This window comes from Bombus huntii, chromosome 9 (assembly GCF_024542735.1).
Source record: "Bombus huntii isolate Logan2020A chromosome 9, iyBomHunt1.1, whole genome shotgun sequence".
Classification (NCBI taxonomy): Eukaryota; Metazoa; Arthropoda; class Insecta; order Hymenoptera; family Apidae; genus Bombus; species Bombus huntii.
The window spans coordinates 15,351,762-15,368,766 of NC_066246.1; the positions used below are offsets into that span (position 1 = coordinate 15,351,762).

At 36.1% G+C, this 17,005-nt stretch overlaps 1 protein-coding gene across 24 annotated transcripts in view; it reads left to right on the forward strand.

The window, feature by feature from the left end:
• LOC126869373 (bromodomain adjacent to zinc finger domain protein 2B-like) overlaps positions 1-17,005 on the forward strand; it is a 229,673-nt gene that overhangs the window by 185,902 nt on the left and 26,766 nt on the right. For 23 of the 24 annotated variants that reach the window (XM_050625812.1, XM_050625813.1, XM_050625811.1 and 20 more), the window contains 5 exons: positions 13,303-13,530; positions 14,559-14,744; positions 15,582-15,744; positions 15,875-15,892; positions 16,670-16,913. In XM_050625812.1, coding sequence (XP_050481769.1) covers positions 13,303-13,530; positions 14,559-14,744; positions 15,582-15,744; positions 15,875-15,892; positions 16,670-16,913 — 839 coding nt within the window. The remainder of the gene's footprint in view (positions 1-13,302; positions 13,531-14,558; positions 14,745-15,581; positions 15,745-15,874; positions 15,893-16,669; positions 16,914-17,005) is intronic. The other variant, XM_050625822.1, reaches the window with a different exon arrangement.

Here is a 17,005-nt window from a genome sequence, read left to right on the forward strand (position 1 = left end):
TCGGCAAAAATTCACAAGAATAATTGAAAGGTTAAATGAGTCAATGATATAACAAATACCAGAATAAATAAATAAGAAAAAATAAGAAACAATTTTTTTAGCGAGAGTGCATGTAAATTCTACGCTCAACAAAGATTTAACCCTTTGAGCGCTGCGTTGTCCGACGTTAAGCGTACGCCGTGGACTGCCCACTCTTTACGAAGAAGCACACCGTGGGCTGCGATTTTTTGCGAAAGAGCGCAAGTTGAGCAGACTGAATTTTCATTGGAAAATATATTGATTGTAACTAAAATAAATTATGTAGTGACCTGAAAAGCCTTAATGACCATTTATTTCATTAAGCAATAATAACACGAAGAATATAAAAGTTTTCAATTATATCTTTCAAATTGAACATTTAATAATTTTGTATTGTATGGTAAATCTCAAAGCAGAGTCCAATACATAAACCAATGTTACGTTTTTTGCATTCGTAATGCGAGTCAGTCCTGAGATTATGTTTAACGCAAACAGCGCATCTTCGTTGCCAAGAATGTTTATTATTTTCTTTAGTTATGCAGAAAGTAGGGAAACGCCTCTACGTTAACCGAAATGGAAAGTCGTCCGAATGAACTCTTAACACTAGAACTACCGATAATTAACATGAAGCTATTTCTACGAAAATCAGTGACAATGACTAGACTTTAAAAGATACGTAATAATAGAATATTTTTATATTTATTGATTTATTACTTTCTTACAAAAGGAATTCCAGGTTATGTAGTACATTTTTGGTATTTTTAATCCATCTGGGACTATGATCGACCTAAACGAGGGTTGACAGATTTATAAAATTGTAGAACCAGTCATTTTGACTGCTCTGGTATTTCTAGCGATCGATCCGGAATTTTCCTGATAACTGTTATCATCGTATCGAATGATACGCGGTAACAATTTGAAAAGCGTGTGGCAAGCGTAGAAAACGAGGAAACTGGTTAATTGTGGTTCGATATACGGATTTTACACTTTGACAAGTATCAGTCGTTTTAAGTAGCCTTGATACAAAATTATTTTGACTTTGAATACATAAAAAGCAAAATAAAACTCATTATATTATTCTTCTAGTTATCGTTGCGAAAGTCATTACATCATCGTGGGAAAAAATATAACACGAAGTAGGAATTCTAAAATAAAATTGTAACACCAGTCGATTCTAGTTGTCGATGTAGTTCTAGTGTTAAGGTTAATGTGATCTTAAATACATAAATAAGCAATCTAGTAATTTCGTTATTTTACAAGGATAGAAAAGAGAAAAGAAGAAAGAGAAACGGTTAAAGGAAAGTCAAAGATTTCTCCAGCGAGTTGCCTAGCTCTCGTCACCGCTTGCACGCGAATGAGCCTCTCTTTATCCCTCTGTTTCTCTCTCGCTCTCTGCTTTTCTCCTCCGCTTTGGTCGCCGCGTAAACGAAATTAAAGCGATTTGGAGGCGAGCCAGCCATCGCATCGCGGCGACGCGCGACGCTCGCACGCGCCACCCCTCTCGGCATTCCGATCCCTCGATCGATCCTCTTCCTCGAGGGACAGGATACACACGTACGCTCTCTCTCCGCTCTCTCATGGACCGATGCTGAATCGCGATTGGACGGTTATAAGCGGAAACGCCGACGTTAAGGTGTAAAACCGGAGGAAAGAGAGAGAGAGAGAGAGAGAGAGAGAGAGGAACAGAGAAAGGAAGAGGAGAATGTCGTCGATATAGATTGGATATCCGCGTCTTTCGCTCGGCTGGTCTGTGCTGTCGTTTCAGCATCGCTGTAGACGAACGTTGCGATGTCGTTCCGTTTTTCTATGACGATCCTGCGTCACTTGGTAGCTTCATATTTCTAATAATGGAAGTGTAGGCTTGTGTGAGTTGTATCGCGTACAGAATGTGCGTAATGCAAATTCTGTTTCTTTGATTCTACTGATTTATTCTACTTTTATTTTACTGATTTATTCTACTGATTTATAGAAGTTTATGTGTAGAGGATGGTGGATTGGTGAGGTTTAATGTCGAGATAGTTCGTTGTTGAAACCGTCGAGTATATGTAAGATGATTAAATAAATTAATATATAGACAATATTCGCTGAGATGCTCGTACTAACGGATTCGCTATGTCAGTGTATAAGTCGCAAAATAAGATCGCTAATTAATACTCGATTAATACTCGCTAGATACTCGTCGATAATTCGGTAGATAACTTTTAGATAACTCATCGATACTATTGATAGAAATACAAATTTACATAAAGATCCACTGACGCAAAGATCTAATTATTATTATTAAAATCAAAAGCTCCAATAGGGTTTATTCGATTTCTGAGAAAGCTAATTGTAATCCTAACAAAAGCGTATGTATATACCTTCTGCAATGTAATGAAATCTAATCTTAAAGTTTTATTAAATTAAAGCGTGAAATATAAATAATTTTTTAAAAGAACTAAGCTTACAACTGAAAGCAAACAAAAACATATGTATATACTTTCTGAAATGTAATGAAATCTAATCTTAAATATTTATTAAATTAAAGCGTGAAATATAAATAATTTTTTAAAAGAACTAAGCTTACAACTGAAAGCAAACAAAAACATATGTATATACTTTCTGAAATGTAATGAAATCTAATCTTAAAGATTTATTAAATTAAGGCGTGAAATATAAATAATTTTTTAAAAGAACTAAGCTTACAACTGAAAGCAAACAAAAACATATGTATATACCTTCTGAAATGTAATGAAATCTAATCTTAAAGATTTATTAAATTAAAGCGTGAAATATAAATAATCTTTTAAAAGAACTAAGCTTAGATAAGCTTGATAATTTTATGGTACGAGTTCGAATATTTGTGTATGTAAAAGCCTGAAATTTCTAATAAAATTGTCAAATGGCTCAGCGTCACTGCGAAATCACAATGCCATCTCGTCGCTACCGAATAAAACTGCCAAATCATAACGCGTCATGCTACAAAATCGCAACAACGACGTTACATCGATCGTCTGCACCGAGTTTAAGACCACCAAATCGCGAAGCGTCATGAAATTGCAAAGACACGCGTCACGTCGCTTGTTTCCACTATTTCCTATCTAAGTAATAAAACGATGCTCTTGCTCGTAATTGCAATCTGTGTCGCGATGTCTCCTGATAACATGGTATGCTCCTTTTTAGTGTCTCAATTCTGCGATACGGAGCAGAGATGAGGAATTTAAAAAGACGTGTGTAGATTTCTGCGATTCTTGGTCGAGTATACCTGCACAATGGCTGGCAGAATCGAGCAATTCGTAAGCGATGATTGAACAGTTGTAAGGCTACCACACCATTATATAATATGTATAGCGTCATTCGCAACTATTTGAGAGATTGAGAAGTCTAATGCTTTTCGTAAAATGATACGTTCTTTCTTTATAAAAATTTCATTATACTTCTTCAAGCTTATTAAGGCGATACTTTTGAACATCGAAGTAGATGACTAAATGTAAATTCTCAAAATCCTGTCTTACGTCACGGTACGATTTTCAGCTTGTCCTCTGAGAAAATTAACCTTCTATGTTAAAATTATTTGAATTAACTTGTTCCTTAAAACTTCCTGGGACTTTATAAATGGCTCGTTTAAAAACCCTTCACTTACAGATTCAGAGGATAGAACATATGATAGATATGAATAAAAAAGATCAAAATTCTATGTTAAAATTAAAGCAGCTGTAAATTTAATTATCTGTAAATTGACATTTTTCTGAGTCTTCGTAAATAGCTTCTTATAAATTGGCGCCTCTTCACGGGTAATCCATACAAAATACTCGAACAGTAAATAGCTCGCTATTAATAATGCATTATTACTGAAACTATTCGAATTAACCGTCGAACGAAAACATATAAAATCCGATGGACGAAAAGGCCGTGATTTCCCATTACACTCGCCAGTGAACGATCCCATAGTCCGGAACAATAGCGCTATGACGATTCTCGAAGGCTATGCAGGGATTTTAGGCACAGGGGATAGGAAAAGGGCATTGAAAAAAGCTGAAGCGTGATACGTATGTATGTACATATGTATACGTGTGGTACTTCGCCTCGACGAGACCCTTTCGTGATTACGCGAGTCTTATTTGTATCTCGCTGGTGAACACGTTGAATGAATATAGCGTCGCGTTAAATCTCGGATCTTTCATTCCGTCGCCTTTCCAGCTCGTAAGATTCGCGTCGTTCCGTGCCACACCGTTGGTCCGAGCTATTTTCTTCTCGGCACGTTCCTCTCGTCGAGACTGCACCAACGACGAGAAGAAAGGGGGAAGGAAGAAAAAACGAAAGAAAGATAAAAGATCCAGTCCGTATATTCTGTACCCTTAAAATAGCAGCAAGAAGTTACGTTACCCTGTTCCGCAATAATCTCGTTCTTCCTCCCTCTCTGTTTCTTTTGCTTTTCTTTGCTCTTCTTCTTCTTCTTCTTCGTCTTCTTTGGTTCAACGTGGTATTTCGTAGAATTTCTGCTGTCTAGTGTTCATTATTATAAGTTGCGAGCTGGAGAGCGCAGAATTTGAAGAGGATTAATCTGGAAGATGAATTAACTCGTTATTAGGATTGTCAATCTCTTAGATACAATATTTTCTTTATTTAGAAATTTATTTAGGCGCCGTTTCGCAAGCATTCAAGAATTCAACTGATATCGATTTATTTATAACGTCGACTCGGTTAACAAGTTAAAGATACAGTCTCTAGCTATCAAATTAGGACCACGTGCAAAAATTTGGCTTTTCCAACTGTGAAATAGAAGTATTAATCGTTATTACTCATACAAACCTAACTTTATTTCAATTCGTAAATCATCCGATCGGTGTTCTGTATTCCAGCCTAGCAAGAAGCCATTTCTGTAAGTTGAAAGTAAGTTAATCTTCTTTCAAATAAACAAAAGGAGTTGTCAGAAAAAACAGCCAATAGACGTATGGTATTTTTTATCCGAATAATAGATTTATTATTAAATTTCCCTTTATATCTATAAATATATATATGTATATAATTATACAACTATAAATGTAACCTTATAACTATAAGGAGAACGAGATTCTTGAAGAGTCATTATAGGTGTCGAGGCAAATATTAGGAAGAATCAGAAATTTCCAAGCAAGTTCTTTTCCCATAAGAGCTCGTCGATCAATATGAATGAAGAATTTTGCATTTACTGGAAAGTTGGCCGGCAATGTGTTAACAAGCACATTTCACAGAAATCGTAACAGACGACCCTCTTCTTTATCCGTTGGAATAATTCCGCAGCGAGCATTGTGTATTAAAACGCGTAAACAGGAGACGCCGATTTCCGGCGGTGTGACGACCAAGCAAGAGCCATTCGTAATTCTCGAGCCCCTTTCCATCGCGTTCTCATCATCCCCGTGGCTATATACGTTTCTCTCCCTCTCGCAGCCCCCTGGCCTAGCTCCAACCCCTACTGGCCAGAGAGCGCCGATCGATTTAATAACACGGCCATTTTCCCGGCTCCCGGACCGAACACATCCTACGAACCAGTCGCTCCGTAACGCTTTCCTCCACCTACGATCCGCTCCTCTCGTCTATCCTGGCTTGTTTAGTTTCTCTTATCGGGCTGTTCGTTCGCTGATTTCGCATCGAACCTGGCCGAGATTTGTTGTTCATTGAACGCAGCCACGTACAGAGGAGAATTTGACCGTGGCGTCGAATCTCTCGTTAACCAACGAATTTTAGTTGCTTTTGCTTCTCCTTTAACGTGGAATTACGTATCGAGAGATGGAAGCGAGAAGATACTTCGTTGAGGTTCTACCTTTTAGTTACTTTTTTCATTGACTAAGTATTGGATATTTGGATTGGAACTAGGTCTTCCGAGTATTTTGCTTTATAGATAAGTACTCCTTTATTACTCACGCATGTTAGAATTAGGTTTAAGTATTTTGGTTATTTCGGATTGTAAATGTATACCGTTCTATATTATTCAGGTATTATCAGAGTTAGGTATTTTTGTCATTTTGCATTAAAGACGAACGCTCTTCTATTATTTAGCATATTATTTATTATTTACAGATAAATATATTTTATTATTATTTAAGATTTGAATTAGTATTGGATTTTATATATTGTAGTCTATATGTTATTCAACCATGAGAATGGATTTTCTTTGAGAAAAGGATACTCAGATATGGATATGATTTTCGTCACTGGAAAGTCTATTATTTTCTATGATTAATTCCATCTTAACTTTCAACTGACTTACATTTAAATTTTCCTGTCAGCCTGTTACATTTTTCATTGTATAAATACATGTTCTTTTTTGATCCAGTTAATAGAAGATGTAAGATTTAGTGGATGATATTAGTCCGGCAAATTTATGCTCGAAAGAAACGTTATACATTTTATATGTAGCGATTTAACACGAAATATCGAGAGAGAATGCAATCATCCTCGTGGAAACGGAATAAGAGAACGTTTGGAAGGGGGTAGAAACACAGGATAGGGTCATCGATGTGCCCGTTCATCATCATCGTCGGCGTCTGACTGGAAGCGACAGTCACGGGCGCGTCGCTAATTTCCTGTTTTTCCGTGCCCGTTAATAAAGGGCCCACCCCCTGTGTGGGGGTGTGCATTGTTTTTCCGTTAATCGATGGCCATGTCGAAAGCTCTCCGCCGTTAAAATCGTTAAAATCGTGCAATAAACGTCCTCGTTGGAGAGCGTGGCCGGTTATTGCGAGTGTGAATCGTGCGTGCGCTGATATTTATTCCAAGACAGATTCGTTGGCCGACCAATTTTATGGCGACGTAAAAGCCATCTGCCGTGGCAACTGCGATTTGTTCCCGTACTCGTGTCGATCTAAAATCGCCTCGATATCGATCTCAGAATGTTTTTCAGCGGACGATAATTCTTACTGCGATAATTCGATGTTCCGATTGAAACTTATACAACGAGTGTGGAATATCGTGCAGCGACATGTGAGGAAGCTGATTTACCTTGAGTCAGTCTTTCTATAAATTTAAATAAACAATCAGTCAATAAACTTTATGGAAAATTGTATTAAAGATTTTATAAATAATTGTATTTAATACAAAACCAGGTAGGATATTGTTAAACTAAATTAATTTCAGTCAATGAAAATTAAGGAACTTTTTCAAGTGTAGTAGCAGGATTGACAAATTTCGTGAAGAATGCGAGTTTGGAAAATTGAAATTTGGACAGGCAGCTTAAAAATTCGATTATTCCAAGCGATTCAAGGTGTCTTCATGCTGTCACTACCTAGTTCTCCCTAGTTCTGGGTAGGTGGCCCGTACCCAGCTGGCCAGCTCTCACACCAAAGCTTAATCACAAATCGATAAACGTGACGCATCGCGTGCTGAAACTATAAGACCGCACTGGCAGTCTTTGTCTTCGTTTAGAACACCGTGTTGTTGAATTTTCAAGAACACGTACTGCTACCGATCTACAACGAACATCAAACACATATTTTTTTCCATCAATTTCTCTCGTACAATTTTCCCAACGTCTTCTTCTCCCTCCAGTGAATTTCATTTTATTTCATTCAATTTTCCTAAGATATACAAGGTGGTACAAGCGGAAAGGGGGTGATTCTACGCGAAAAAAGAAGTCGAAAATATAGAATAAAAATTTTTTTTTTAATTTTTTCATCGAGACAACGATCTACAGTGAGGTCCGTTATAACGAGACGCGATAAAGTGCACGCGTACCGAGCGACAATTCAAAGTCGATTTTCTCGAAAACAAAGCCTCGAACGAAAAATTTTTATTCTATATTTTCGACTTGTTTTTTCGCCTAGAATCACCCCCTTTCCGCTTGTACCACCAGTTGCCAACCACCCTGTAGAATTGGTCTCGTTCGACTCGTTGGAAAAACGATTAGTCGAACGATTTATCGCGCCAATGTTGTGGAAACGAAGAACCTTCGATAAAATTGTCTCGTATAAACAAGATTACCATACGTTTAATTCCTCTTCGTTACGCGAATCCACGCAGCCTTCATTTATCCGATCGAAAGATCGTTGAAATCTCCAATTATAGATTTTTTTCCTTTTCAATTAACGATCATTACGTTGCTAGAAGCGTTTCGCAACGAAATTTCATACAGGCTGGCAGAATTCTGCCGAACGAATAAACGAGATGTTTGTTCGTCGTTTCTTTAATCGAGAATCGTTACAGAAGTTGGCGTGGCGAACGTAGTCCGCGGTCCCGAAAATGGCGGACTGGCTTAATGCGCGCCATCTCTCTCTGTCTTGCACGCTGGTCGCTCGGTTACTCGAATAATGGATTGCCATTAAAGCATCTACGTTAAAGAGGAAAGCACGTAACAGCTCGTGCACCGTCGCTGGCTCATTAAGGCAAGAAATTTGTGACTGTATTAAAAGTCGAGTAAAAAAATGTTATGTACGTTCTTGGCGAGGATGAGCGAAAGAGTAAGTTCAGAAATGTAATTCCCGTGTCTCGTATAATTCTCGAAACTATCTCTTAACCGTTTCGTCTTATACGTGGTGTTTATTAACAGGCATTATTAGAATATTTATTGGCAGTATCGATAACTAACAAGATTAAAATGATATAATGAAAATAAATGACATTATATAATTTAAAGAAGAAAATAACTCTTTATGTAATATGTGTACATACTTGACAAAGTATCATAGAAAATCCTCGAAAATGCATCATAGTACATCAAAAAAAAAAAAAACATATATGAAGAAGTCACGAATTTCTCATACTGACCACTCTAATGATTCTAATGTCAACAGACTGCCGTTTTATTTTTTTTTATTAACGACTCTTGTGCTTTTAGCCTGCTCTGTCTCTTTTCTTCAACTTTTCCCAATCATCGCATAAACTTCGTACACTACGATTTTTTAAATTAACGTGACGTTACCTTCGGCAACTGTAGCGTATCAAAAGAATCTTGTGCCGTTTGTTCTGCATACCGTGAAAACGTGGAAGGATAGAGAAACTCTGTGAAAGAAAAGTTAAAAATCGTGAGAACAAAGTAATTGCGATGAAACCAAGTGGGGAAGAGACAAAATCCATCGCGATAAAATTTCAATTTCCCATCATGTAAAACATCGTAACGCGTGCGTACGTACTACGTACGTACATCTATGTATACATATATACATATATATAGTTATATGTATGTACATAACACGTATGTATAGTATGTATATATGCAGCTGGAGTATTATGCAGTTGCTCCAGTCGGTGAAGTAGTCGTGTAAGCCAGCCGAGGGTTCAACGTCCGGTATAAATTAAAGCGGCGCTTGGATTTCAATGCCACGGCCTTGCTCAAGGCCGCCGTACTCGTAGAAAATCTATGGTACATTTGCGACCACGTTTGTAACAATAAATTGTAGAAACACGAGAATTCGACCAAACTCGATTCGTTCTTCGATCAACGAAAAATTGGGGGGGGGGGAATTCCAAGGTCGATTGATCTTTAATTTCTGAATGGTAGATAAAATTTTATTAAATGGTATAATATTATTGATTCGATTAATAAAGATCAACCGTTCACACGCATGGACCAAGTATCTCAGGATTAGATTTTAGTTCAGTTTCTGACGCTATAAATGATTCGATATTAATAACAATAATTCATTTCATTTGGAAAAATATAGGAAATTTATTTTCGAAAGCATAAAATAAATATTTTACATATATTTGCATGTAGCATTCTTAATTTATCGCATCTATGAGTGAAATTACGAAAGATCTCGCAAACTGATTATTTATGTAATCTCGTGCTTTTACATATCGTTGACCAGTCACGGTTGTATTATTTGCGTTTGCATGTTGCATATGCATACATTAATTTACGCAATTATACGAGTATAAAATTATGTAAGTTGTTCTAGTGCTGTTTGTCGTATGGGATAGTGTTTGTTTTTTAAATTATTGCAATTAAAGTTATTGCAAAATCTATCCAACGTTCTTATGCAATTATGAACATAGAGATTAGTGGCGCACATTAAATTATAAAAAAAATATTTCCACAGATGTATAAAAATTAATAAATGTTCATTGCTCGTCTAAGGGCTATGCCTCTTCTTAATTATCGTTTTCTACTTAAGAAAATACTAGTCGTCAAATTATAGCAATAGATATTTGCAATGATTATTAATTAGCTAACTGTTTAGATTATGAATCTTTATATAAAACTTTAATATTAAAATATATGACTAGCGTTTAATTTGCCAGGAATCGAATGATTAACTTGTTCTGTGTGTCTCCATTACATTTAATTTCTAAAAAGAATGTCAAATGAAAGCTTCGATTATACAGTTTAGTTTCAGTTCGAACCGAGTCCATTATTTGCCATTGAAGTTGAATCGTCTCCTTCTGTATAATTTCATTCAACCGATACTTACAGCTATCTGTATTCATTGATGATTCTACTTAAAAAGAAAGAATAGAAGCTCAACTTCGTATATCAGTACGAAGCGTAATCGCAGCCAGTCAAAGCACTATCATTATTCGAGGCAAGAACGCGTAATAGAGGAGATTTAGGGCAATTTCATAGGGACCGTAGGATATCCTCGATGCTTGATCACAGTCGTATAACTAAAGAAAGGTTTTATGAAAATCGTTAGCACTTCATGAAAATTAGAAAGTATCGGCATCCGCCGTTTTTATTTATCTCACCTAAACGGCATCGTCATAACGAGTTCCAGCAATGTGTACACTGCAATTTATTCCTCGCTTCCTGTTCTGCGTATCATTACGATCGTTGATACAACCGATAACAATTTAATTGTTAATCGCCTCGATAGGGATAATTCGTTGTACTAGGGAAATTTAATCGGTCAAACGTTAGTGTTATTCTGGCACAACGATAGGTTATTAGCAATTGGTGTAAGTTATTACCAACTTGAGAAATAAAAGTAAACCTACGGCGCAACTTATTTCAGTGGAATTTTAGTTACCTGAACTCATATTATATTATACGAGCGAAGAATAATAAATGGCGAAGAAAATTTGTGAATTCCTATTATGTGAACTCCAGTTATACGAATTGTTCATTCTCTGATAGATTCAGATAAATGGAGTTCTACTGTATATAAAAAAGACATATAAACATATAAGATGTGTCACACGCTAAAAGATTAGCGTAATGTTTCCTTTCTTCTTTCTTTCTTAAATCTTTGAATAAAACCTGCGGAAATTTTCCATTCATGGATTATTGAAACGTTAAGGAAACTTCTAATCTTCTGAATTGATAATTTCTATGGTATTCCTCTTTTTCCCTTTTAATTAAATTGCTAAATTTTGTATTAATCTGTTGGAATTTTCTTTTCATTAATTACTGAAAAGGTATTGAAATTTTGAATCTTCTAAGCCAATGATTTTCGAAATATTTAAACTATCAGGTTTTGGGTTGTGTGTAAGCAGATAGGTTGTTCTTGCGCATTTCAATCTTTTCGCATCGTTCGCGATCGGAGTTTCCAGCGTCCATTAACGGGGTTACATAACGAGGGCGAAATATCTGGCCGGCCCTCTAATTATCTCTTCGTTTCCCGAATTTACAAATATTTTTCGGCAACGCCGTACGTACGTGCTGGCGCTCTGCGAACCTCCCGTACTGAATTATATTTAATTCCGGGAGGTAAATCAATTGCGTATGACGCTCGCGGATAATTGGTTAATTAACTGGAATTGCCGACGGGTGTGTGCGTGTATGCACCAGTATCGTGTTACACGAGTACGAATCTGAGTGCTCAACAATGTTTGCAGCTAGTATTGGTAATGAAAATTTGAAGCTTCTTTTCTGCTCTCCCGTTTCATTGTTAGTTAAACATTTAATTAAATAATGGAATCTTTAACGATTACTTCAACGATGGTTGGGAATTAGTAGTAGCGTATTTTCGGCAATGAATTATCAAAGCATCAAATTCTTACCTTGTAGCATTTGGCATCAGACTGTAGCGGCATTTGACAACAGAACTTTCTAACGGTTTCGTCGATACACAAAGTACATCACCGAAGCGTAAGGCCGATAGGATAAATGAACCTTCGATATCTCTACGATCCTTCCGCCGAATATTTGGAAGAAGGAGTACGTGGCAACAGTGGCGGATGCCTAACGAACGAGTGCGTAGTGGGGATATCGAAGGGCGACAAAAGAAACAAATCGGACGAAGAAAACAGTCGAGTTTTAACCACGAAGTGAGAATAGTGAGTTGAAATCGAGAATTGTACGAAACGAGTCGGAAGCGAGGATTGTTAAATAAATATACTGTTGTGCATCGCCGAGTATTTCTTTGGCACCAAATTCACCTCAAGACTAAAGAAAATGGGTTGTTTGAAAAATGGCTAGACAGGACGCACGGGAGCAACAAATTTATTTCAATTGTATATACGTATGTTAATAATAGTATTCAAATTGGCAGTAGTAGTAGTAATAATAATAATGAAATTACAATAACAAATAACGGGATTGAATAAGAAAATACCCAAATATTTTGTAAGATCGTAGATAATTGTCGAAATGATCGAACTTGGAGGTTATGTAAATAGGACTACTTCTACGTACAGCTTTATAGAGATGATTCGCTATGAAGTTATCGCAATATTATATATCGCAATATATAAAGAGGATTCGCAATATCGATCGCAGTTGTAAATCGAAAGTACATCCCTCAAAGACGTTGTTTTCTTACGGCGACCATATATCTGTTATTTATTCATTTTATCACTCAACAAACACGCAGAACAAGCACCATTTTAATTTTCTCGTGTAACACGTTCAGAATATTGTTCGTAAATTTGCATATTAGAAAGTAATGGGTAAAATCTCTCGTCAATATTAAAACTCAAAAATTCATTAAACGTCCCAGCTGTACCATAGCAAGAAAAAAGAGTATACTTAAATTTAACGATGAGTATGTATCACTATAAATTAGCTACAGATATTGTTAAGTATAAAAAGCATGATATATTATTAACTAATAAGTCGTTTATAAGTGATGTAATTTATAAGTGATAATTGGTATATTAAAAGAGTTCAATTCAAACTGAAATTTTATTTACAGTGGCGTCTAATAAGTATTGGAACACCTACGATATTTAGCACAAATTGAACGTTTCATGTTCTAGTTATCTTATTAATAATGTCCTGGCTCGTGAAAATATTCCATAGAAAACTACTCCTGTATACATATATTGTATATATAATCGTAAACATACATAACCTAATAGAAGTTTGTTTTTCAAAGAAATTAAACGATAACGTCTCTACACTCGTGTAAGTACCTGTAATTGAACGTGCCAATTTGATTTTGATTGCAGCGTATTGGCCTCGAGGCGACAGTGCAGCTTCGTCGTTATTCGGCGGAATGCCGGGCGGATATGGATTGGGGGCCCATCATTTACCATCGGCTTATGCCATCTTGGGCCGTGGTGGCTCTGCTCCTGGATTCGGGGGGCACACACCAGCTTCCGCTCCACCACCACCTCCATACTCCCATAGCAGCCTTGGTACTCTGAGTGTAGCTGCCAGTCAGGCTGCGAGTTTAGGTAATTTCATTGTTATCCTACACATTATAGAGATATCAATGTTAGTATAGAATGGACTGTGTAATTGGAGGGTTTACAGGAATACGAAAGTAGCAGTAGAAATATATAAATTGTATTGTCTGGAGAGGGAAAAACGGTATAGGTATTTAACGGTTTTACATGAAACCCGTAGAGGAGAATCAGTGGTAAGTTACGCTTGTCTTTCATAGAAATTTTAAAATTCGTTAGTCTGTCAGGTAGTTTTCTATTACCTATCCTGATTGTTTGCTTGATTTAGGAATAAAATAAACTTCCATTACCTGTCTGTTCTTGAATATTTTCAAATTATTGATAGCTGTAATATTAGCTATTTTGTAAATTTGATTTTGATTAATTTTGAGTTAGTTTTTATTGGTTTACTTAAGTTACTTAACAATAAAGCTGACTTCATATTGCACCAGTGTCTTCAATTGTGAAATTTCATAGGAGTTCATATTTTTTATTCGTAAACTAAATGTATGAATTAAATCTATAATTCAATTTAAAGTAATTCAGCGTAGTATTAACATAGGTATGCTTGTCATCGCCCTAAAATTTCATTTTACGAGTTTTGACAATTTGATGTCATTTTTTTGTTTGCGCGTTTCAGGCAATAAACGAATAATAAACAGTATCATAAAATATTAAACGATATATTCAACATTAATACAAACAAATGAATATTTACAAAAACATCATACAAGAGAAATTCGAGTGTATCTGGGTTAGTAATACATGGTTAATTTGCTGCGGTTCTCGAATTTTTATGTCCCAATCTCACTCTTGTTTTAACAAGCAAAAGGTGAAATTGGAACAAGAAATCATGCATATCAACAACGATTTTTTCATATGTTTCTTCAACTTTAAACATTTTTTAACGGTAGAAAAACACGATTGTGTCGAAAATGTCTTAGGGAACACAGTAGAATGAACAATAATAAAGTGATTATGGTTATGAACGACTATAAGATAGCAACGTGAAAATGAAGCTAACAATTTGAAATTTGTAGGTATCAATCCTGCTAGTGCAGCGTGGTGGACAATGGCCTCACATTTAGCTGCACAGGACTACCTCGCGAGGTTACAAGGAGCGGCAGGGCTACCCGGATTTCCGCCTGGTGCCGAGAGCCTTCTGCCACCCTATCCTGCCTCTCTACTTAATCCCCCGTCCCTATCGTCACACAAGTCTAGTAAGTGTAAGTATCACAAATTTACAATCTTTCATTCTTCCTTATTTAATATTATTCCTGTTCATTACTTTTGTTCACATTTGATTCTAATAATTTTAGATTAGATCGTTTGATATTTTTTTAAATGCTGCCAATTTCACTATATAGTTACTGAAATCACACGAGATTAAAATTCTTCAGAATTTGTTCAACTCTTTCGCTACAACAATTAGAAAAAATACAGTCACGTGATAAATACACTGTATGAGACACGTGTAATTGCGTTAGTTAGTTAGTATAATTAAATTATCTAATTATATCTCTAAATACTTTTGCAATTTTATTTATAAAAGATGCTTTTAGTATTTTTTTTATATTTAAGTATATTTTTTAAAAATAACTGTACACACAAGTCAATGTCACAAGTATAATACTGGTTTCATTGCTCTTTGCAAAAACTATAGTAAAACAGCATTTATCTGAACTTCATTTATATATTGCGATGAAATTCTAGTTATGTTTGATTAAACAAACTCCTGTCGACTTATCTAAATGTAATTCCGGCCTCAATGTGAATGAAAAATTATAAATAATAGTGAAAATCAATACCTTCAAATTGAAATTAATTCAGATAAATGAAGTTATACCGTATTCCTTCAGAAAATATGAACTCTTTTTATATGGCAACCATGAATTATTCTTTGTTATAAGAATCGTAATTACAAATGTCTAGTAACGAAAGAGTAAAACAACTTAGTAATTTTTAATCAAACTTTTGAAATTTCTTTTATCTTTCTCGTACTTGGTAGTGCGTATAAAAGAATGAATAATGATAAAGTGTCTCTGTTTCCTATGAACCGAAAGCTAAGTCAAGTAAGAGTCACAAGACGCCAGCGAGCAGTAGCAGCTCGACGACGCCGAGTATGACGGGCAGCAGTTTACCGGTTTCGACTCAAGCACCAGTCACGTCGTCTCATCACAGCACGTCGACCAGCAGCACGCCGAATTCGCAAACGAACGTTGTCAGGTACGAGTGTGCACGCTCGTTAAATCGATGGTTTTCCCGTTTTCATTATTTTTTAACAGACGCCCCGCGTCCGCAGCGCACTTACCGTTTCCCATTAATTATTTTTCCACGCTTGCCGATACGCCTACAGTTCTGCGAAAGAGGGCAGGTGAGAGATCGTTAAGAACGAACAAAAAAAAGTAAAAATATTAATAACAACGACGAATCTAAAAAAAAGAAAAGAGAAAAGAAAATGATACGTAAAATGAATAAAAATGAAAGAGAAGAGGAAGGAGATAAAACAAAACGAATCGAAAGAGATGCTCGTGCACGATCGATATTTGTTATTCGCAATTCATGGGGTATTTTTCTCTATTTCCATTTCTCTCTCTCTCTCTCTCTCTCTCTCTCTCTCTCTCTCTCCCCCGTGAATTCCGCGCTACCGGCACTCTCCTGTTCATTTAACTTTCATACGATGCTTGTAACCGTGTAATTTCGTTGTTATGATTGCTCGATGGCCCTTAACGTCGCGCCGTTTTAAACAATTTGTCCTTTAACTAGTCGCCCGTTCCGTTGTATTTAATATTCAAAATAGTCGCGGAAAAAAAGACGATTACGCGCGGTTAACATTTTAGCCCTTTGTGGACATAGATTATATTCATCCTTTCGCATATTCGTCTCTAATACTTTGATGCTGTATTATAAGCTCTTATTATTATAGAATGATTCTTTGATTATAAAATTATTTTTATATCAATCTTATTTAGTTATATCTATATTACAATAATTAATTCAGTATACGATAATCGTGTGCTTGAAGGGCTACTAAACGCATGAATTGAAAATTTAAGTAAAAGTATCTCGTTCGTAAATCTTGCAAGATTCGGTCGAAATGCAAACAAGAGATTGAATGATCTAAATGATTATTTAAATTATATTTATTTAGCGATCCTAGCAGTATATTAGGAGGTGTACGCCTACCACCTGATACTGAGATTATCAAGTACACGTCGAGCATAGTCGGTCCAAAGGTTCCTGGCACAACGAACCGCGGGAGGAAGAAGACTATATCCTTAGACACACCGAGTGTGAGTGTGCATCCACCGCCGGTACCTGCTCTGAGTGCTCATCAGACAAACACCACGACATCCTCGTTAATGATGGAACCGAGAAAATATAATCGCACGGGGGTAATTATCATTTTCTATTTTAGAATGCTATGATAGAATGGAAGTAGTCTAAAAAATAGTTATATAGTCAATTTATCTTAGGGTGGAAATCT